General features: G+C 40.3%; 1 protein-coding gene across 1 annotated transcript in view; it reads right to left on the reverse strand.

Annotated features, from left to right (window-relative positions):
• The window catches only part of LOC146651574 (tomoregulin-2-like), a 140984-nt gene that overhangs the window by 70225 nt on the left and 45961 nt on the right, over positions 1–24798 (reverse strand). The window contains exons 3-4 of the mRNA XM_085384641.1: positions 19278–19407; positions 3203–3229 (exon numbers count right to left, since the gene is read on the reverse strand). Coding sequence (XP_085240767.1) covers positions 3203–3229; positions 19278–19407 — 157 coding nt within the window. The remainder of the gene's footprint in view (positions 1–3202; positions 3230–19277; positions 19408–24798) is intronic.

The following is a 24798-nucleotide window of genomic DNA, read 5'->3' on the forward strand; positions in this document are numbered from 1 at the left end:
ATTAGAGCAAACTAACATAAGCTATTCCTTCCAATTTCCACTGAAGTGCAGCTTCTCAGATTCAGAGTTCTTAGCGTTATAGGACTAAAAATTCTCGGTTTTGTTATTGAATTCTCTTCTGTGCTATTTTGGTTCTTGTAAGGCACCGAGAGCATTAAGGGAAAAGAAACCCTCTGACTGCTTTCTTTCACTGCAGATTTTATGGTGGTGTCTTGCAATGAAATGCCGAAAAACAGCCCGAGGAAGTGTGATCGTCTATACAACGGAGCTCAGAGATAGACCGAGCATGCATGGCATTACAAACAAATCACGATGGTACTGGCCGTGCCATTTTTCCCTTTAATCCCATGCAAGTGTAAGCACATTGTGTTCATGGGACATGCATAAAAATGTATGTTTCATTTTGCTCCTCCTTCCTCCTGCTTCTTAGGGCTGTCTGTCCTCCTCTCCCTCAATCTCTACACCACTCGCCGTCTGTTTCCTCTGCTCTGTTATCTATTTTGCGACTTTCCCCAGGCCATTTCTTTGTCCACCCCCATCTTTCCTCTCTGTCTTTCCCTCTCTCGCTTTCTCTCTCTGGTTGACCTAGCACCAGTTTCATTTCCGCTTGTTCATCCGTCTATCTGCCGTCTTTTTGGGGGGCACTAATCTCTTTTTCAATCTCTCTCTCCCTCTCATATATGCTTGGGAAAGCTCCATGCATCGGAGTTAATGAAGTAACTGCATGGGCAAACACACGGGAGGATAGAGAGGCTGCAGAGTGGGGAGTGTAAATATATGCAGGGGTACAAACGTGTTCTGACAGACGAGCCTGACTACTGTCTGTGCTGATGTTAGAGTTGAATCTTGTTAGTCAATTAAGCAACAAATTAGAGACTTAGCTCAAAGACACGTTATTAATACGGTGGGGGTTTATGTGATTAGTTACACAAAAGTTATTCATAAAAAAGTCACTCATGGCTATAAGCTCATCTCAATCTTATTGCAATCAACTCTCACACACTTGTCACTCTCTCCCCAAGCTCCACTGTTTATCAGCTGCAATGCTGCCCAGGCCACCATTCCGCCCTTTCACTCGGCTTCGTGAAGACGGGCACACAAAGCTAAATGAGGACTTTCTCCAGCATGCCGTCTCTGCAAATCTTGGCTTTCAATGTCGAATTTGCACAAAAAAGTAGTCAGATGAATCAGCGTGAGATTAGAAAGGTGAATTGTGTAATTTCTGGGCTTTTGCTTAAAAAAAAAACACTTTCAATTTTTCAAATAATTCCCAGTTTTTTTAGGACATTATGCAAATTTTTATCTGGCTGAGACTTGAAAAAAATCAGTTGTGATTGAAAATCTGTTACAATTCCAATTGTTCTGTGTTTTAAATGTATTTTCTGCTGCAGTCACATGATCTTTTACTGCAGCTGTGAGAACAGCCTGTTCACAAAAGTCTAGTTTTGACAAAAGGACAAAAGATAAAACACATGCTGGCAACATCACTTCCTTCATCTTTATCTGTGTTTGTTAGCACCCATCACGTTATGTAAACTCACAGTTTCCCATACATGAATGGCTATTTGATTACAATGCATTACCAGTAAAAGTTTACTCTGCATGTTAAAAATAAAAATAAATAAAATGACTCCATGCTCACTTCTTTTGTCCACTTGTTGCATTAAATAAATAAATAATCAGGGATGAGCAGGTTGAGTGCAAATCAAAGCCATCAATCCAAAACAATGAGCTAAAAGAGCCTAAAACACTACACAAAGCTAGAGGCAGCTCAAAATTAGCACTTAATCCTTTTTAAGTTTATCAGCAGAAGTGACCCTGTTTGCTGAAAGTTATTGAATAATTGATGGTCATTTATAATATCCCATAATTGTTTCCCAAGAAACAATTATTAACAAAGAGTTTATTAATAAAACACTATAGTCCCTGCATGTTTACATGTAGGATCTCTCTGACAAGCTCTTTGAACCAGCCCGTTACTGCAGGTCATCAGGAACGCACCACCTGGTTACTCATCAGGTACCAATCAATACATTTGTTAGGACCTTGCAGTAATAATAATAATAATGGATTGGATTTATATAGCGCTTTTCAAGGCACCCAAAGCGCTTTACAATGCCACTATTCATTCACTCTCACACACTGGTGGAGGCAAGCTACGGTTGTAGCCACAGCTGCCCTGGGGCAGACTGACAGAAGCGAGGCTGCCATATCGCACCATCGGCCCCTCTGGCCAACACCAGTAGGCAAGTAGGGTAAAGTGTCTTGCCCAAGGACACAATGACCAGGACAGAGAGCCCCGGGATCGAACCGGCGACCTTCCGGTTACAGATACGCTTCCCAACCCCCTGAGCCACGGTCGCCCCTCAGTAGTTCAGTCCCCGGTCTTATTAATCATTTTTATTGCTGTATTGTTGGTTTTTATTTACTATTTTATTAATTTTGTGCCTTTTAATGATGTTTACATATTACTGTTGCTTTTTCTCGTTTGGTTTTCATCGCTGACAGAAGTTTCATAAGGATTTTGATAGATATGAGCTGCTAGTGACCTGCTAGCCACTTTGCCTTTGTTAGCTTCTTTAAAATGTCCAGTTCACCTGTGTGAGCGTTATTCAGGTGTTTAGTTTTCTTGTCTATTTGTGTTCCTCCAGTCTATTTTAGTGAAGTCTGGTGAACGATGTCGTCACTCGCAGCAAAGCATTTCCATGCCAACAACATGTGAGCATGTGGCTGTGAGTGTGTGTGTGTACAAGTATTTGCATATGCCACTGTGCGTGTGTTGTGCATTGGCTTATAATCCCAGACCAGCTGACTATTGCATCTTTAGATGTTATTAATTCACTTGGTTTTATCTCTCTATTAATTTAATCTATGTATATACTCATGCTACAGTCTTGATGCTAGTGCATTTGTGTAGCAAATTGTCTGGTATGAAATATGCTTTATAAATAAAGTTTTGCTTTAGTACATGAATTCAATTAGATTAAATAAATGAATAAAATAATAAGTGAAGCTAATGATGTTAAGAGAACATGTTTTTAATTGGTTTATCATATTATGAAATTAAAATACATTGAAGTCAGCCCCTCATACTCAATAATAAATACAGTGCTGTGGAACACAGCGGGTAGAGAGCAGCATATTAAAAAGCAGTATGTGAGGAGTTAGAGGAGGTGGAGGAGGAAGAGGTGAGTAATCTTACCATCGTCTCCTGATCCTGAGCCAGCATCTGCAAAGGAGAACAAACAGTTATTAACCAGAGGCTCTCACAGACACAGACATTAGCTGAATAATGTGTGTCTGCATATGTAAGTGTGTGTCTGGACCTATTTGAATATCTGCTTGTTATTGTGTGCATGTACACAAGAGAGAGTCTGTGTGCGTGTGGGTGCGTTTAAGCGAGATGAGATTTCTGTGAAGACGGTGCAGAAAGTGATGCCGAGAGACAGATCTACAAAGAAAAAAAAAAAAAACAGCTGAAAAACCAGAGAGGAGGATGATAGTGAGGTGGAGGATGCACTGATGCTTTGAGCATCACGCAGCTCCCGCATTCTGTACCACAACACCTCCAACTGTGGACCTCTCAGTGGTAGGACTGTGGGAAGGCGCACTGTTGCAAATGTGTTTGTGTGTCAGCGAATCCTTCTTCATGGCTTTCCCACTGAATCTGTGTAAAGCCCCTTCAAACACACTGAGCTTACTGAGCTGTTCAACAATACAGCTGTGAAAGAGATACTCATGAGCACTCCGAAGCTCCGTGTAACTCGAGCTGCTGCACAAAGTGATCTGCTAAAACGCACAGTGCCAGAGCACACGCAGGCCCTCCGAGGACTGCAGGGGGGATGAGAGGGTTTTATAAGAAGAGGTGCACGTCATGGGGCAACTGCAGTCCCAGAACACATGGAGTCTAACCATCAAGCTGACACTGATACTTTCGTGACACAAGGTTTGGATCAATAAAATACATTTTTGATGGGAGTCGGTATTGCCAAGACTCTCTGAGGTCAGAGCAGCAGACGCTCCGATGTGTCAGGGGAAAGTAACTCTTACACTCTTGTTTGACTGATATTTTCTATAGTTCAATGATCACTGAATAATTCACATCGTTATAATCGTGAGTACTGTGTTATGCGTTCACACTGGTGATTTTGGAAGCCCTTATGCATAGAATTAGTATCAGTTAGATAGGCAGTATCAAGTAATGCTTCGAATGCTATGAACCCTTAACCTGGCCCGGGGGCCAGAATTGAACAGGCAAAGGCTCTAGTCTGGCCACTGAACAGGTCTTGGAAATGTGAAAAAGTGCCCAGACTTTTCATTTTCATAGGTCACACAGCTTTCCCCCTGCCGTCAATTCCTATTCATACTACACCAAAATAATTTAAATAAAATGGGCATTTTTTAAATTTTAAATTCATATTTCATAACTATGGGACGGTTGGGGCAAGGGTAGTAGTAGTTTCACTTAAGATCAAAGTAGCCTTTGTGCGCCCCACGATGTAAAACGAGTTTGACATCCTTGCCTTAACCCCTCAACCGGTTGAACTCACTAAGAGATATAACCTGGAGTGAAAGAATTCATCATCCTCAAAAATGCTACACTTCTCTAAATACAATCTACTGTGAGAACACCATCAGCATCAGGAATAATGCTATAATAATATTAATTTTTAAAAATTGACTCCTCACATAATGGATACAAAATAAACCAAGTAGGGACGAATTTTCATTAGAATTATCGACATCCATCAGCCTGATTCTGAGGTTTCGTGTAGGTGATGTTGGGACAAATGGAGTATGGTTGTTTACTAGGATTACTGTAGCAACGGGAGCTGAAAGCAGTATTACAGTGCAGTGAACTGGGCTGAAAAAAAGGGATCATTAGTGATTTGTTCCCCTGAGGACAGTTGTGAGATAGAGTGAGAGAATGGCCAATGAATATTTCAAACTGATACACTATCAGAAACAACAGGGGTTGTTTATGACGTAGGGCCATTGTCTGACCAAATCTGGTAAAACCTCAACACAATGACTGGAAGAGTAGAAAAGCGGAGTAGAAAGACTCTTCAAAGACAAACACACAACAGAGTGCTTCAAATCCTAAACCCGACAATGACTTAGCATTTGCACACTTTTCCACCATCTGTTATTTTGTTAGATGCCTGAAATAAACCCATTTCTTCATGTTTTCTTTTACATTATGACATAAGTGTGAATTTCTAAGCTTTTTGTGTCTCAGAGAAGACATTTTCTAACAATAGACTACAGAAGTTGTCATGGACTTTCAACATGATCAAGCTAAACACACAAGCTCAATGGCAGTGACAATGACATGTACATATACACCAATCAGGCATAACATTATGTCCGCTGACAGGTGAAGTGAATACTGTTGGATGGTGGGATATATCAGGGAACAAGTGAACAAGGTTGTTCAAACAGATGTATTAGATTTGACTGCAGCTCTGTTGGGTGTTCCCAGCCTGCAGTGGTCAATATCTATCAAAAGTCCAAGGAAGGAACAATGAACCAGCAAAAGGATCATGGGGGGGCTAAAGATCACCGAGGGGAATAAAGGCTGGCCCGTATGGTCCTGTCCAAGAGATGAGCTCAAATTGCAGAAAAGTTGTGATAGACAGGTGTCAGAATTTACAGTGAATCACAAATCGTTGCATATGGGGCTGCAGACCGGTCAGGGTGCCCGTGCTGACCCCCGTCCACCACTTAAAGTGCCAACAATGGGCAGGTGAGCATTAGAACTGGATAATGGAAAAATGGAAGATGCTTTGGGAAATGTTCTGCTGGGAATGTTAGGCAGGTGGTTAAATGTCGTGCCTGACTGGTGCATACGTACCATACATGTGGTAGCTTGTATAGCTTTTTCCAACTGCCTTTGCAGTTCAAAAATCCTAAAAGTTTCAGTGTGTTGAGATTTTCTTGCTGAAGAAAACCCGTAAATATCATTAACTTAAAAAAAATTGCTTATTTCTGCATTAAATCAAAAGGCTACACACAAATCCCACTGGCTTTTGTTGCTGACCTACAAGGCCACACTTCTTGTATCTTGCTTCCAGCTCTGAATCTTTAAAAACACCACTTAAATGAATAAATATTAGTGAATCGGATACAGAGATTTCATGAGGAAGAAAACGTGTGAAGTCAAATTGTCTAGAACCCCATAGAAAATATGACAGATTTTCAGTGTGGAAATAAAGGAAACAATGTAAACAAACATAAAAAAAGGAACTATTAAGGTTGGTACACTGATTCTATGTCAGTAGTAAAGTGTAATCTCATCAGTGGAGCAAACCAAATAAAAAGTCAGATTCCCTTGAGTTGTATCCCGTCCACTGAAGTATCTTTTGGATAAAAACTGAGAGGCTTTTCCATATAAATCAAATAGCAGCCATTGTTTACCTGGTATAAATATGTGTCTTCACATTTCCAGCCAAACATTGCTTACTAAGCAGCATGGAGATAGTGGGCCCCTCAACATGTCAGAAGTCAAACTGTTGTTCTCAGCAAAGAAGGGATTTCTCAGCATCAAATCACAGCACGACACATGGTTCCTCTGGGAGTCAGTGCACGGCACTCTAACATGCTTTATGGAAATCACTTGTATCCAGAAGTGTAAATCTCTATATCTGCTTTGTTAAAAGATGCTACAGCAACTTTACAGCAGATATGTAATTAGCTAAATCAAGAGACAAAAACTCTAACAAGTAAAAATCCTGTCAAAACAACACTGTGGTCCCAGAGGATGAGGAATGCGTCTAAACCACTTCTCAGGAGAGAACACAAATCAGCACTTCGCAGTGGATGACTGGAAAAAAAGTTATTTTTGCTGATGAATTCAGTTTTAGATTTGTGGTAGTAAACAGAATGTGGTACTATATGACAGGAGACAAGCAGGAGGTAGTGGGAATATTTAAGTCTGGCAGTATTTGCTGCTCTAGAGCTGGAGAGCTGCACTGAACTCCAAGCAGTGCTTGATCCTTCAGGCCTCTGCATGTTTGCGTAGAAAGATTCCTACTGCACCGCCTGAGAACCAAAGAAGACCAAGGAGTGCTGATTTTCAAAGACCTTCCTGCACAGTCACTTCACCTCAGCTCCTTAAAACATTTACAGAGGCACGTGAAGCCTCAGAACGAGTTTTGCAAACTTATGTGTCTGTGTGCAAAAGGGAAACAGAAGCCACATTTTTGCTGTAATCCATGAACATCATTTGGAGACTGAATACTTCTTAAATGTATTAAACAAATCCAAAATATTTATCAAATTAAAAAAGTATCTTTGCTTAAAATCACTGATTTTGGAATCCATGATGTATACCTTTATTAAACTTCCAGAACAGAAGCATTCAGTAATACTGACCGTAAGTAGAAACTTTCTTTTTTGTTTACAAGAAAACTGTACAGGGCACCTTTAATATATATATATATTTTTTAAAAAACAGCCTCTACAAAAACTCCTCTGCCTTTCTCCCTACACAATTCCAGTGACCTTGGAGTGTGTGGGACACTAAATGTGCAGTGTTTCATGAAAAGGCTTAGCTTTAAGGATCAGGCTGAAGTCCGAAGGGGTTCATGGGAGATCAATAAAAACCTTTAGTATCTGTACAAGGGTAAAGGTTTGAGGAGAAAAAGACTGACATTAGAAAATAGAACAAAACAGCAGGGGAGAGAGGCACAAGCTTACATTTCTTCCCATTTGTCTGCCAAATGAAGGGTCAAAAAGAGGAGATACCACACAATTTTATTTTGTGAAAGGCACTGGAGGGTGAGGGCGAGAGCAGAGAAGGACTGCATCAATAGATGATAGAATTTTTTCCTAGTTTTAAAGCAACTGATTGGAAGAGGTGCAAAGCAGAAAGAAGAAGAGGAACCTTCTAGGGGAAACTGTTATTAACCTTACAGAGCTGCTGAGTCTGTACTGCATTGCACACAAACTGTACGCACACACACAGACCTCAGTCCTTGCACATAAACACACTTTTCCACTTTTTACTGTAAATAAGTATTTCAAGTTAGCGTTGAATAAGAAAGAATCGCTTGCCTTTACAGTAATGCCATCAATGTTTGCCCCGAAACACACAATCTGTGACATGAACCTGTAGGAAAACCTTCCAATCACTACACTAAGATAGGGGCAGGGGCAGGGATAGCTCAGTAGGTAAAAGTGGTCGCCCCATGATCGGAAGGTCGGCGGTTCGAATCCACTTAACGGCTACCCTGAGGTACCCCTGAGCAAGGTACCGTCCCTACACACTGCTCCCCGGGCGCCTGCTTAGTGGGCTGCCCACTGCTTCACTGAGTGAATGGGTCAAATGCAGAGAAAAACAAGTAATTTCCCCATGGGGATCAATAAAGTATCCATTATTATTATTATTATTATTATTAAGATATCAGCATATATACAAAGACGACCTGTGTGAAACGTTTTTCCCTTTAAATAGCAAAGCATCGTTGTCAAATGATGTCCTCCTTTTAAAAGAGCCTAAAAACACAACTGATCTAAGTGACCATTCTCTTACTTGCAGTGATTAACAGCAAGTTCTGATTCTGATTCACATCAGTGCAGCACATGAGGAAGGAAATTTATATCCTAAACATTTGAGTGCTAAGTCACATTTGGAGTACGTATGTGCAAACTGGATATTTTGGGGCCAGTATCATCGTGTCATGAGGGACATCAAAGTATACAAGACTGGAGCACTTTTTTTTTTTTCCTGCCACACAATGAATCTGCTCACCTGTGTGTTTGTGGCCAACAAGTGTGCTTTCTCACAGAGCAGAGGTTTAATTGGAGCTGTTAAAATATTGTGTGCAATCCAGTATGCTCTGTCTGGTTGGTATGGTTCAGACCATACAAAATAAACTCAGTTATATCCAGACACAGGGGCTGTAAATTAAAATGGGTGGAGTTACAAATGTATCTTCTTAAAAAGCGTGTCACAGTGGGCAAAAAAACTAATGCTGCATCTAAGTTGCTACACAATATCCTTACAGAAATGCTAGCAAGTGAAACTTTTAGAATATGAACGTCACAACCAGTCAGTGAATTCCTGCTGCGAAGCCCCAAGCTAAAAGTTTCTCTGTTGCCATTGTTAGCAAATGAGCAAGAATAATCCTCCTTTCTGACTCTAATAATTACTGAAATAAAAAAAGACCTGAATCCAGCTAATGAGATAATAAATTAATCAGGAATGTGTTTACCGGGAGAGAAACGGAGCCAAGGGCCGTTGTCCCATAGGCTTCAATACAACTGCAAGTCTTATTGCAGTCGCCCCCTGAAGGCCACTTTTATATCGTCTCCCACGTGACATTTCCTTCTCTTCTGCGAGGTTGATCAAGAGAAGCACTGGCCAGTGAGTCTTTCTTTACTGCCAAGCGCTGCATCAATGCAACAACGGCAAAGCAAAAGAGGAATGAGTTTAGCAAGATAAAAGTGTGAAATGAACAAGACACCCAGTATCACACACGCCATTGTTGCAAAAGCCAGTGAGACTGGCTGATCGGGGAGCAACATGTAGTCTGTCATGACTGTCAGTCATGAAAAGGACAGATTTCTGTGACTCTACAACTCCTTTGTCCTAATCTGACAAAGTGGCCATAGAAAAAAATATTATATAGCCTAACATTGCCACTGAGGATCAACAGATGCAAGTTGATGTCAGAGGATCTGTTCTCACATCTAGGGTTGGATGCTATTTTAGTTAATTTAAAAAAAAATGGATACCTATGAGCTTACACTTGTAAAAGACAGACTGTTTTAGGAAAAGATGAAGTCTTCAGAATCCCCAGTTTTTCATGACTGAATGTGCAGGCAACTCAGTAGGAAAGCAAACCTGCATGGGAGGTGTGTCAGGCAAAAAAGTAGGTGCTATCCAAAAAGACTATTAGCACAAAACTCCAGGTTGATGATGGAAATACAGGGAAAAACCAGCAGCCTTATTTGTAAAGCTGTGCATAAGATCCATACTAAAAGTGTACACGCAGAAATGCTGAAAATAATGTGCATAAATAAGGTAATTCGATTTATAAAACCGTGTGTACGCACACCTCCAGGCAATCTTCCATTTATACATCACAGTCCACACATAGTCATCTGTGCCAGTGCATCAATCATGCAGCATTACGCATGAGTGTCACAGAAATATTTATGTTTATAGCAACTAAACTGACTGCTTTACAACTTTCCAGAATGATTGCAACACTCGGTGCTATCAGGCCCCCTGAGATGTGAGGAACTATGATATGTGAACTTTATTTATTTATTAATTAATTAGAGTTTTGCTATTGTGAACTTGGCCTGCAGTATCGGGGCATGGAGTGTGTTCATTTTGCTGTCAGAGCTGTCAGCAGCTTTGTTTCCAGACTTTGCTAATTTACACAATCCATATGTGCAGGTGGTGGAGTTTTGCCGGGGTGAGGTGTCCAGAGACGGCAGAGTGTGAGCAGCGCTGTGGTGTCTACTGTGCGCCTGACAACACCGTCACCTTCACTGCTGCGATTTCCCACACGAAAACTAAATGAAACACTGTGTCCTTGGTGATGCGGGTGGAGAATTAGAAGATATCATTAAAAACGAATTATATTCTGTTGCAACAAGGTGAAAAGTGAGGGCCTGGAGCCTAGATGGGCAGGTAGCATGTCAAAACTAATATGCAGAAAGGGTTCCATCGCAGACTGGGATCTTACACCGGGAATGTCAGACTCATCTTACATTATAGACCACATACAGTATATTTTTTTAGGCTGGACCACTTAAAATATGTTTCTCTCAGTGTAAACAAGTTTAACTGACTTGTAAAAACAAAAATTACCAGATTTTTCTTTTTACCCGAGTTTTGTTTCTGAGATAAATGAGATGAACATAAGAGGACATTCATTTTAAATTTCAAGAGAACGGTGGCAGTATAATGTTTGAAGGTGCACATCAGGCCCTTGTAGAGTAAAATTGAATATTTTTGTCTATACAACCCAAAATGTGATGTCCACATATGTGGACGCCAGGTCGTAGGAGGTTAAATCCGTAAGAAATATGGTGTAAAATTACAGAAAAAGTTCTGGTATTTCATTGCCCAGACTTTCCTGTAATTATAAAATACAATGTTTTGTATCATATACTGTGAAAAAACGAGAACGTCACCGTTATTTAAATCCGTATCTATTGCTTAATTACTTAATTACCTTTGCTTTGGTGTAGTATGAATTAGGGGTGGGTTTTGATGATTAAAATCGATTCTAGCTTGAATAACATGATATCGATTCATTAAAATCCTGAATCGATTTTTAAATATAAATTTATTTTGCCCGAAACACCAGAATCTCAGGTTAAACTTAAAATTGTTCAGCTCTGGTTATCGCCTTTCTTCACATTCTTCCCTTTAGTAATCCTCGATATTCAAAGTATCCTCACATTGGAATTGTTTGTTCCTTCTCATTTTAGAAAGAAGAAACAATAAAGTACTTGAATCCTACCCTTCCTGATAGAGCTGCTTCAAGTTAATATCTCTGCTGCTTTGTGGCTCATCTTGGCCTCTCAGCTTGATGTGAGGCAGCAAGTTGAAAGATCTGCAGTGATCAATGATGTATTAGATTATCACTACTTAATGTAATTGTAATTTAAATTGAGATAGACTTCTGAAATAACTAGAAATGACAGTGTTTTTTGTACACAAAGAATGAGCAGTGCATTGACTCCTCCTGTACTGTGTGTGAGATTATGCTGACACCATTGGACTGATTCTAATGTCTACTGATAGCACAGAGAGAGCTCCTTAAATCATTTGCCAAACATATGGCTCCTGTCATCTGTCAGTGCTCAGGCATCGCAGTCACACGAAACGGTGATTAAACATGCCATCGACATTTTAACAATGTGTCAGTTAAATGCTCTCTCACCTTTCCATTTAATGACTTCCTGGAACTTATGCGGCACACTCCACAAACTGAGTTGGAAATACCGTGTTTCTGCTTGCCTTAGCTCGACTCTCTCCTTTGGGGAAAATAGACTGCTGGGTTTGTTTTGCTTTGCTAAGCTAATGCTTAACTGCTCCTTACTGTGCTGGGCTATCACCTGATGGGATAGGAAAGCGGTGCCATCCTGTTCTAATCAGCTTTCACTAGCTTTGTAATCCTAAGAGCTCTTCCTTCTATCGAATTTTAGATCAGGACTTCCTTATTTGTTGGTGACACAAAGGTAATAGAGTCCAGAACAGAGTGTAAATTAGCTTTTTCTTCTCACGAATGTTTCACTATAAAAGTCAATAAACTAAACGCTAAAATAACCACATTGTAAAACGTCACAACCTGTGGTGCAATATCGCGGCTCAAATCCTGCTTTCTGTTCAAACTTTGTCTTCCCAACAGCAAAATAAATGTCTTCCACTTCTTCCTTGCTTGCTCTGTTTTTTGGTCACCACACAGCGCCTTCTTTTCTATAGCAACCAGTAAATGGTGCCATCTTTATTTATTACAGAAAACAGAAGGCAACACTATCAAATCATGTTTGTCTCTGCCTCGGTGTCCTCACAGCATGAAACGGGCACCTCAGCAGGCCTCTTGTTTACTGTTTGGAATGACAACCGACTCCAACGTCTGCCCTGTTGGCCTCGGCAAGATCAAAGGGGTTCGGCGCAAGGGAAGCGCGGACGTCGCTTGTGTATATCACCAGAAGAAAAATGGTAATGCAAGATGTAAGATACAAGTACAGCACATTTATCTTTCATCAATGTAATTAACATCAGTACGCAGGGGATACATTGGAAAGTGTAATCTGTAGAGAGCTCTGTGGTTTCAGGTTTAGTATGGGTGAGCAAGAGGAAGCCACTCATGATTACAAAGGAAGGGTCTTCTCCCCAGAGAGTGCAATGTTGTGCCACCATGTTTCCACACAGGGCCTGAATAGACAAACACTAAATCTAGAGAGTGCACTTTGTTGATTTCACGTTGAAGTGATGGCATCTGCTCTAAATATTTTGGAAAAGATGATCTGAGATCTGCAGCTGGTTATAATATATGCCACAAGATAGATAGACACTGACACTACTGAAAAAGAGAAATTTGCAAAAGGCAGGCCCTGGGCAAGCTGTGAAAACGTCTTTCTACAATAACTGCTATATGTACTATTTCCAACCAGTTATGAAACCAGAATTTAATCAGCCATCTCATTTTTAAAATGAAAAAATTAGAACGGTAATATTCTAATCAGTTTATAAAATGTTTAGCGCCTTTCAGCTCGTCTTGTGGTAACGCTCATCTATAACGTTCTTGTTCAATCTCACCAGTATCCTCATTGCCATTTCTTAGAGCAGGTTGTTTTCAGCTATAAAGCTTAAATAAAGCCATTTCCCTTGTGAAGACAGCACTAAACAGCAACAGACATTCAGTGACTGTATGATTCACACAGTCTAGAGAGACAGGCTTTGGGTTTATTAGAGACCAAAGCGTAACTTGAAGGAATCACGAATGTTGTGCTAAAGTCACACTAGAGAAAACTTCGCTTGGAGACCAACCAAATTTTTAAGAGCTTGTGCAATGAATTTGTTGTCTCATTGCCTTTGAAGACAGGGACCAGGTCTGTGACAACTCTGTCAGCTGCTGTCTTCAAAGCAACATTGGTGTGTCAAGATGCGAAGAAAAGTCCAGTGAGACAAAGTCAGCCTGTTATTAGTTTATGATTGAATGATGTCGAGTTGGCAACTATGTGCCATCTGTTTGTGATAGATCAAGAGAAATTGCAAATGTGTTTCAAATTCTCATCAAACAGAAATTCACATTAACTACAACCGGAATGTCATCGATTTGAAACAGAAATTCTGAATTCCCTCAAAAAAAAAAAAAAAAAAAAAAAATAGCGACATAATCAGCAACCATGTTTTCATACAGGAATACAACAAGAACAAGGTGGCAACCAGGTGATTCGAATCGCTCTTTACAAAAAGACACATCTCAGGTGAGTTGTGCTTAATGGTGGAACTTGAGTCAGACTGAACTGTCTGTGTTATTTGCCAGTCTTCCTTCACCATCATGTCTGAGAATGATTGCAATCAGTCTGAACGGGACTGGGATTGTTTGGAGACAGGCTGCCTCTTGTCTCTGATATCATCTTGTGATCGAAAGTGGTCGCCCACAGTTCAACCATCAATGGCAAGGAGATCGACGTCCCACTTTTACTCTAGTGTGACTGATTTATCAGGCCACCAGAAACGTACGATCAGACCAATTCTATTGTTTATTCATGTCTCATTGATATTAAATGGGCAATGGTTGTAAACATTGACACCAACAGAAACTCTGTCTGCTAAGAAAATCTTGTGATATGACTGAAAGTTCCAGAAAACAAACAAACATCTATAGAGGTGAAGCTGTTTCCCCCCAAAAAAATAACATTACTTTATCTTTTATTTTTCTCCAGCAGTCTGGTGCATGATATCTCTCACCTCAGCAAGGGAAACAAGTATTGGTGCCAGCGACTTGACATATATCCATTATAGAGTGTACTGTTGCCGCTAATGGGATTTCTGAGGATGGAAATGGAAAGGAGGACAGGGAGAAGCTGCGAGAGGAACAGAACGGGAGGAGAAAAAAGAAGGCTTCGCTGCAGTGGATGTACGGTTAGATAGCTGCCGCTCTTGAATTCTTTACTCTCAGTATCGCTCGTATTATATTCACAGCATTTTAACATATTCACTGCTGAAGTGATTTTAAAGCTGAAAGTATCAACAAAATGCAAGAGAGCAGAGAGAAACTATCCAGAAGCAGCTGCCTACCATGCTTTATCACATGAAAAGCAATCATATAGGAAGACGTGTCTTGGTGAGGGAAGTAGCTAAATTAATTTTAATAGGCATTTCACATGGGAGGCCCCCCGCAAAGCCTTACATTGAAAAACTGCTTTTTAAAACATTATATCTTTAGTACAGTAAGTGAGCTAACGTTTCGCTTACATTTAGACATTTAGTAAATACACTTATATTGATGGCGAAGACTTCAGGACAAAAACTATCAAGGGGAAAGCAGATGAGACAAAGTTAGCGGCCATGATGGAATTACCCCATAACAGGAGGTCCAGTGAGACTGGGTTTTCTGAGTCCCAGTTCCTAGAGTGTGCCAAAGGCCACTGTAACTGCTCTGGAGGCACATGCAGAAAAAAACATCTGGGTAAAAAATGTTTTTTTTCCTTGGCTCAAAATGGGCCTTTGGGGTGTGACTATTTATTTAAGCATAAGTGGTTCACTTACAGGAACTTAAAGGAAAGAGGCTGTATTACCTTAATTAAAAATGTTTATTTAACTGGAAATAGAAAGAACAAGACTAAAGTGGCAGAACTGAGCTTCCTCTGAAGGGTGTCTGTGCTCAGTCTTAGAGATGGGATGAGGAGCCTAGTCATTAGCAACAGGCTCAGAGCAGAGTCGCTGCTCCTTTGCATTGAAAGGAACCAGTCGGGGTGGTTCAGGTGATGGAGACTCGTGGGCAGACCCTGGAGAGTTAATGTCTCACAGCTGGCTCGGAAACATCTCTCCTCCTTGGGCGAGCTGAAATCTTTGCTTAGACAGCTGCCACCATGACCTGGACTCAAATGAGCAGTGGAAAATTGGATGGCTGGATGTTTGAGTAAATAGAAGCCCAAAATGTTCAGTATGCAGGATTAACCCTCATCTCAGTCTGAATTTAGTCTCTGCAGAATAAAAGTTCTGACCAGGATATGAACTCAAATGCAGGTAGATCATACCCGCTTTCCTTTTATTTGTTCTTAAAATCTTAATATCCCAAGACAGCTGGCCAACCACGCCACTATTTTAAAAAAAAAACAAAGATAAGGCTCTCCACTCAGCCTGTGTGCTTTCACTAATTATATTTGTCTTTTATTTTAGTCTCTGAGCTGCTGCTGTATAAATGGAATAGATTTTAATTTCTGTGAAATTTTGTTTTAATTTATTTGTTTGTCTCAAGCGCTCGCTGCATCATTTTAAATTACATTCTTCCTTTTTACTGCCTCCTGCTTAATTTATCTGTTTTCTTCATCCACATGGAACAACAAATGACACCAGAAATGCTTCAAGTCCCAGACAAAAAATGTAAGTTTGAGAGTGAAAGCGTAGCAAATGTCATACCACTTTATTTGGGTGAAATAAAGAAGAGATTTTGTAATAAGTTTCAGTGATTTCTTTCAGTGACCACTTACAAAATTATATATGCTTTTTTTTTTTACCAGATTTAGCTGCTAGCTAATTTGTCAATTATGGAAAAATGAGCCGCATCTGCCTCAATATCTGACCTTACTGAGCTTTTTTCTGATTAGATTTTGGCTTTAGTCACTAGTTTTAAATGTTATTAAGTGGAACATCATATTCTTTGTGTAAATTATGCTCTGATTTAGAGTAAAACATAACTGATTAAGTCCCTAGATAGATTAAACTGCTATCCTTGTTTTTTAGTCATATCCACCCCCAAAAAACAAAAAAACTACACATGCCTTTACAAGTTGTCTGTGAAGGTTCTCAGTCATCCAGGTCATCACAGTCCAAGGAGCTCATCCGAGAAGCTACTTCAGTTCTACGGTCAAATGGTGGAGAATCCCAGATTTGACCTCAGGAAATCACATGATAGGGGTGTGGCTATGTTTCACAATGAGCTCACCTGAAACCCTGGCTGATTGTGACCCATACCTGTTTTCACACCTTGGCTCGTGTGATTAGGTAGAGGATCATTAGGGAGTCCATTGTCCCTATTGGGGGACACTTCCACAGGGCTTAAATCAGGGACTCACCACCATTTGACCCTAGAACTGAAGAAGCTTCTCGGATGAGAGGTGAAACGTCTTCAAGCCATTTAAAGAAGTCCAGACACTTTTCTTTCGAAGCTCCTTAGAATGCCTTTTCAAGCTGACCAATGAAGTTATTGTCACTATTTCCATCTTTTACATACAGTTTAGAATAAAATTTGACTTCTCCAGTCTTTACTTTCTCAGACACCCCCTATTTGTTTACTGGGACCTTGTTCTGGACCGACATGAGAACAAAGCATACATAAAAACAAAACACAAAATACCGAAGGGAAGAATATAAAACCACTGTTCTGCTCTATTAGTAGTCTGCACAGCAACAAAATCCTTGTGTGAATGGTGAATTGTGTCCTCAAAAGTACTGCATGTTGCGTGGAAGAAAAGAGTCCTTATCTCTTTCTATTTCAAAAGATACGGAAATTCATATCAGACACCCTGGCTTACAACCATCACATGTCTTGAAAAGAGGACCTCATACACAAGCAACAAACAAGCAATTTAGAGAGCGGACCTGGGGAATTTCATGTGACCGTGCACAGCCCTACTTACTGGCACACTGACACCACTGCTCTTACGGCACAAACATTTCCACCTCGGTCTCAAAGTTTCCTCTGCTGAGCTGTGCCCATTCAAGGGGACCTTTAATGGACTTGTGCCGGCTTTCTGTCAGCGAGGTTAACTGAGTCAGCAACTGCTCAACTTGAGCCAGCAATACTATCTTGGCTTAAGCAATGATTCACACATGCCTAACAGCAGCCAGCATCACATTGCCAGTGGATTCACTCATTCACAACTAAGCACATTATTCAGAACATGACTCACTAATTGATAGAATCCTCAGTAGGCGTTGCTGCTTTTCCTTCAAGTTTATGCTCATCTATATAAATTTGTCATCATAGGATAAAACGCGTTGCTCTGGCCAAAGCTAATTTTACATATTCTGATAAAATGTGCATGTGAAGAACAATTTTACAGACTCAACATGCAGTTTAATTCATCATTAAATCAGACTGCAGTGTTTTCATTCATATGATACATAAAAAAAAAGTGTGTATTTCAAGTGAAACCACTGGCCCAGGGCGTTAAATAGCTGATTATTGCAGGAGAATGAGAGAGAGTTAATATGGCATTTTTAGACCTTGCATGTGCGCAGGTCTATAATTCACATTCATTCAGTGGACTGGTATCCTCACAAATAGCAGTGCACGCTCTAAGCACCAATACTGGTCTCCACATCATGGCTAATGAAGTGCCTGACCTTTTCCAAATGAAGACACCCACTCAGCAGCTTAAACACCAAACGATAATCCCAGTTATGTCTGATAATTATGCCAAGCACTTTTACTTTTCAGTCAGTGGAAGGGAATACACTGGACATGATGTATATAACATGATGCCAAAGCTGAAAGAGGAGCGTTTTTAATGCAGCATTTATGCGTCGGAAACTAGCCCTCGATGACCAGAATCATTCAAATGAATAGCTATTTCTATCTATTCGCTGTCAGTCAACATGACTGTTAGTCCGGCCATTCTCCTTTGAGCTCCTCCGAGCTCAGACACACGGCTGCTTCTGAGGATAGAGACGTCACTCAAATCTCACGTTTAATGTGGATTCTCTGTAACGTCAGCATGCTAACGTGTTCACAATGACAACTTGCTGAGGCAGATACTTTTTATCACAGTATGGCTAACAAGCAGTGTAGCTATACAGCACAGTGAGGTTGATGTGAATAGGTTTAGTACTGTTACAGTCCCTCAACGTAGTATTAAATGATTCTCTTAAAGCTACAGAAAGTACTCCTAATAACATTTAACAGAAAAAAAAGTGTTAAAAAAAGGAAACGGCCATCAAGATGATGTGTGATTCAGTGATTTCATTTTCTGCTTTGTTGAGCATGCCTCGTAGCAACAGCATTACAGTAACTACCTATGACAATTTGGCCAATGCATTCTATGGCTTTTGACATTTATTTAAACATTACGTAACGAAAGGTCAAAGCTGTCGAGATTTCTTTTGCTTCTTGTTAAACACACCTAATTTTTAATAAACTGTAATTTAAAAAAGGCCTTGTGGCCAAATGCTGTGTTCATTTTCTTGAGAGATGGTGCCGTGCTTGTGATGAAATCATTTTTTTGCGCTTCTCACATTTTCATTACGCAGTTTTTGTAACTCCTTTGAAATAAAAGATCCGCTGGTAATTACTGCATCCCAGCTACTGGATGCAGATTAAAATATTGATGAGAGTAATAAGGAAACATGAAATCTATGCTGCTGCATATAAAACGTTAAAATTCATGTGGAATTGCATTTTCAGCTTTATATTTGCTGTTGCTGAATCTCATATGCATGCTTACAGATAGCCGTGTAACCTCTTGAATATTTTAAATCCAAACACGGCTGCTTGCGCATGTGTTCAGTGTGCTGGTATCAGAACTCCTCTGTTGTGTGTGTTTGTGTGTAGGCACCATAAGGTAAATGTACATACCAGCAGGACAGTCGCCTTCTGACACAATAAGCACTTCAGACTGCTGCTTGCAGGCATCCCTGCGCAGGAAGCACTCGTTCTGGTAGTTCTTATTGTTGGAGCCACACACAGGCACATAGTCATTGTTGCACTGCAGAGAGGAGAGAAGAAAACAGGTAAGAAAAGGAGCATGTAAAAGAGACAAGGTTAAACTAAAGTGATATAGTGAGTCTGTGTCCTCAAGTAAACACTTGAGCCTTCAGAATTCTGCAGGGAAGCCACTGCCTTCAATTTCCAATTTGAATACGCTTCAATCTCAGCACTGAAAAGAATGACATGTATGGAAACGCCACCAAATACATAACCCGCTTGGCAGAGCAATAAAATACCAGAACTTTAAAGCAACAGCTGATGCCTACATCGCTCACATTGCACATTTATGGAGCGACCAACAGCACTGAGCAGACCACTGCTGAACAGCACAAACAGGAAAAAAGATCTGCTTTTAAATCCAATACTTCAAAAAGCCTGATGATCAAGTTGGAATACTTTTCTTTAATTCCAGCGTTCTCCTTTGTTAAACTCACTAAGTTCTTCAGTATTTCGGTTAAGGGGTTTTGGCGCACCTATATACTGAAAGCTTCTTGTACAAGGACAAACCATAGCAGGTTCATTGTTAGCTAAGAAATGAAATTGAGATTTCCATGAAAACAGTGCAAATCTCCACTTTGTTCTTACCCAACGTGGTACAGTCAGATAATATTATAAGAATCTTCTGCTTCCTGTTCGAAATTATAAGCAGATTACAAATTGGCCACACCAGCTTGAGAAACTAGCCATTGTTACCAATGTCAAGTTAAAGAGACAGTGGAGTACGCTCTGACGTATGTAAGGATACATGAATAAAAATGAATGGTTATCCAGGTTGTTGAAAGAAGCTGGCGTATTTAAAAGAGTGTGACTCAATTGGAAAAAAACAGCATTCATTGTTATTACTTGAAGAAAGTGAAAAAATTGAGAAAACGTCAAACAGCACAGAACTAGTGCCCTCAAGAGTTTAAGTAACAGAAACATCTTGACATCCCCTGCTCCTCAACACTGGTTTTCTGTCCACATCTGCTTAAGCCGAGTAGCAAAGTGCGGCGTCAGATGCACGTAAGATAAACTCAAGTGAGATGGGTGGAAGGAAGAAAAAACCCTGCCCAGAAGAACTCAGCAGGAGTGAATTCATAGTATGTACAGCATGTTAACCAGCTAAACTGCTTAGGATAGAGTGTATTCACAAAGCTAAAAAAAACTCATTTTCAGTGTAACATTTCTATACTCCTTCACCATTGCTAGAATTACGATTAAGCACCAGAAACCTAACCATGCAGTACCCTTTTTAAGGGAAATTAACCCCAATTAACCTTAAATATATCTGCCTCACATTAGCGAGATCATACGGTGTTTGAAGTTCTTTAAGACTGCCTGATGAAGATATACCAGTGCTGATTCTAACCGTGATACCTGAAAAAATTAAAGCTGGCACATTGTAGCGGATTATAGGATATTACAGTACAAGCACCAGTCTAGTCACAGCTACAGTCACATGTTCCAGTTTACTGTGACTCACTTCCCTTTCATTAACTACTAAACTGCTCTCACTTCACGGGTGACTAAAGAAAGGTAACGTCATTCACTTTCCTGTTGCCGTGGTGACTTCATTCGCTCACTTTGAGACAACACAAACCCCAAAGTCAGCTGAGATCCTCACACTCATGCTTTTTTATATAAAAGTTAATATGCTGCACAGTCCTTAATGTCCTTTTTATACTTTTTACTCTGATTTGAATGAGCCATCTGTGGCTGCCACCAACACCACCTTGCACCTACCCCATTCACACCCCTGCATTAAACCTCAAGATTAACAAAACATGGTAACAAATAAGGCTAAGAATGACTTTGTCTCGTTGACTAGCTTTTGTATTATTAGGTATTCTTTCTGCCATGATCATCGTCTATTGAAAATCTGAAACTGCCCTTGAATCAAAGCATATTATGCTTTGTTCACACTTTGTCCAACAGGAAAAAATGCAAATGGTAATTTACCAGCGTAGAAAAGGAGTAGGTGAGCTAAAATCTTATCACACATCGCACATCTGGCAGATTGTCATTCTACAAACTAATTCAAAAATCGGTCAAACTTCAGTCCAGCGTAGGTGTTAAAAAACAAGAAGCGAAAAGAAAGAATAGCTTGGCACGTCCTCCTCTGAATTGTGTTTAATTATGAGCGGATGCGCACATCAAATCAGTACAAGTCTAAAAACAACTAGCACCATGGATTTTGTTAATAGATTATATTCACACTGCAGACTTCTGAAAAGCTGCACACCTCTTGTTGCTCCACTGGAGCAGTAGGAGGTTAAGTGACTTGCTCAAGGGCACTCAGCAAAATAGCTACTACGGTACATGAGAACATTACTCATTCATTTTCCTCACATGGTTTGTTGGCTATGGAGTAAGTCAAGATTTTTCAGATGACTGATGGCACTGGAGGGTCGAGTCTTAGTTTTCATTTTTTTGGCTGTAGAGGAGAGATATGCATTTGATTTGAAATCGATTCACTGCTGCCGCACTGTAGGAATAACAAACGTGATTATTCAATTGAAAAATATTACCCACTATTCCCTGGGAAGAAGGAACAGCTATCAGAAGGTCCAGAGAAATTGTTGCTCGGTAGTCACAGCCCGTAACCTGATTAAATATAAAAGTGCTGAAAAATGGGGAACGTGTGAAAATGTGTTCCTGCTGGGTGTGACATCGCAAGGACAAGAGGCTCACTGGATATTCCCCACAGGGATGAAGCTAAGGAGCTCACGGCTCTTTGTCTCCACTTCTTTTTTTTTACTCTAAGTCTCTAATGGATTGCTCTGAAATCTGTTTTCTCATAGCTAAATCATCTCTGTGCCCTCACGGATCGCTGCATGGTTTTCACAAATGGACATATTGTAGACGCAGACAGGCATTAACAACATATTCAAGTACGTCTGTGTTTATGGTCACATGTCAAGCCAACTTTGTAAAAGCTTAGTGTTGGAGAAAAATAATATTTTTATCCTCTTCCTTCCTTCCAGTAAAAAAAACCCATTTAGTCTAATATTGGTTGAAGCAAGACACTTGAAGCTCTGACTTTTTCACTCGTTCCTCTTCACACCTGTCCATTAGCACAATATTTTTCCGCTGCTAGTTACAGTGGTTCGCTTTAGCAGGTGGTTAACAAAAAAGGGGTCAACAGCAAGATGTCGTGGTGTGCTAAGCTGCCAGCTTTTGACACTTGTTATATGCTCCATTGCATATTCTAATTTTTAGAAGGAGTAGGTCTTCGAGATCTGGAAAACAGCAAACCGCAGGCGAGAAAAAGCCATATTTTTCCACTTTTCCATATCAGGGTTATGGCGGTGCCTGTCCCAGTTGTTACAGGGCAGGAGACAGGGTCCACCCTGGATAGGTCAACAAGCCATCGCAGGGCTAACACATGGAGACCGACAACTATTTACAGCCAATTTAACTAACTTGCATGTTTTTGGACTGCAGGAGGAAGCCAGACACTCTGGGACAACATGCAAACTACATATTGAATTGCTCGGCCTGGATACAAAGCTAGCTAGTGCTACTGCTGACTAGCTATGTTAGCTAGGTGCATCCCTAGATTGGGGCAACTGTGGCTCAAGGAGCAGAGTACTCTACTAGTTGGAAGTTTGGTGGTTTCTTTCAGCCCACATACTGAAGTGAAAGAAAACCCCAAATTCCTGCTGATGCAACTATTGTGTGAGTGTGGCAGAATAAGAGAATAGTATAAATGTATATTTGTGAATGGGTGAATGTGACTAGCATTTAAAATGTCTCTGAATGTTCAGTTAGAGGAGAAAAGTGTCATATAAGTACCACATCATTTACCATGTGTGCATCATCTGAGTGCATACTTCTTGGATAGTCTTTCAGTACAATAAATTATGTGTCATTATACATCAGATCATTACATTGGAAATGATTCAAAACAACACAAATATAAATAAAAAGGCCCTGCTAGCAGGTTAAGCATCAAAGACTGATCGAAAACAGGCATTCCTTTAGAAAACTATAACTCTGAACCTTATAGTGTTTTTTAAATCAGTTGTCATGATCAATGAAATTATTTTTGTATGAGGTTACATGATGTTTAGTTCTCCTGTAAAGTTGAGATACTTGTGAGTTAACACAAGCATCTCACTTCTGAAGCCAGCCTCAAGTGGCCATTTCTGGAAATGTGACTGAATTAATTTTCCTCTTTATTGCTTAGTACAGCATCAGTAGAACGAGGTCTGAACATTGTCAGAACTTGTGCTTTATTATATTTAGCGCACAACAGGACACTCTTCATGTCGCCTGTGTACTCAACTAGAGAGAAACTCCCATTAGCTTAGGTAAGGGGCGGTGATTATGCTCACTGGGAATTCCCCAGACAATTGCCTCCATGGATTTTATGCAGACTTTGTACTAAGAAACTGGCACAAGAGTAGAGTAAAGTAGAGTGTGAGATCTGATTTAGCTGATTCTCTCTACCTTGCAGTGTTTGGAGCTTTAACTTAACTTAGCATTTTTGACGCCCTTCAGCTTCATCTGACCCACCCGGGCAAATATTAACCAATCAAACCTGCATTCTAGTAGCTACAGGCTAAGATGATGTTCACACTTAATCAGGCATGTGAGTTGGTTGAAAATGGCTGCCAAAGTGAATTGATTTTGAAATACCATAATCGACTCTTAAAACAGTATGAACCAGAAAAAGTGACCTTGTTCAAAAGCTTTTAGACTTTAGACTAACAACATTAGTGGCCTCTGTACTGAAAACATGCTAAAGATGAGCAGAGAGAGCACCCAGGAGAGAAACTTGGCTGCCCCACGCTTTACCACATGTATGAGTTTAGCTGTTTGGGGACAAAGCAGAAAGGATTCAGCGAGTCTGTTATTTAGGGGGCTTAATTGTGAAAGGCCTGAAAGGACCAGAAAAACAGCACGAGGGCATAAACTGCATTTCAGATTAAGCTAACTAAGTGTGAAGGACAATTGATACACACATACCCATCTGATACCCACAAGGAAAAGAGCAAAAAATAACCATCCATTCAGGAAACCAGAAGGATGATAATGATCAAGTGTGAACACTTTTTAACAAGCTGGGGGAAAGAAGATGGCAGAAAGCACACAAAACACAGTAAAAGGGGGGAGTATAGTAGGGAAAGTGAAGCTGCACACTGGCTTCTGATCAAAGGGATTGGAATGCAGGAAGGAAAGAGGCTGTAGAAAAGACGATAAGCAAAAAAGATGAGTGAAATTGGGCTAACGGGGAGAAAGAGTCAGTGGAAATGGATGAGGCTGAGACAGGAGGAGACTGAGGGGTAATGAAAGAAAAGTAAAAATACAGAAATGAGATGCAGACGGCCAGAAAGGGAGAGGCAAAGACAGGGCTCTGGCTCAACAAACTTGGCACGATAAAAAAGAACCACAGCGCCTGAAGAAA

The sequence above is a fragment of the Rhamphochromis longiceps genome, linkage group LG16, assembly GCF_057381845.1.
Source record: "Rhamphochromis longiceps isolate RC_006_pf linkage group LG16, R_longiceps_female_GT1.1, whole genome shotgun sequence".
NCBI lineage: Eukaryota > Metazoa > Chordata > Actinopteri > Cichliformes > Cichlidae > Rhamphochromis > Rhamphochromis longiceps.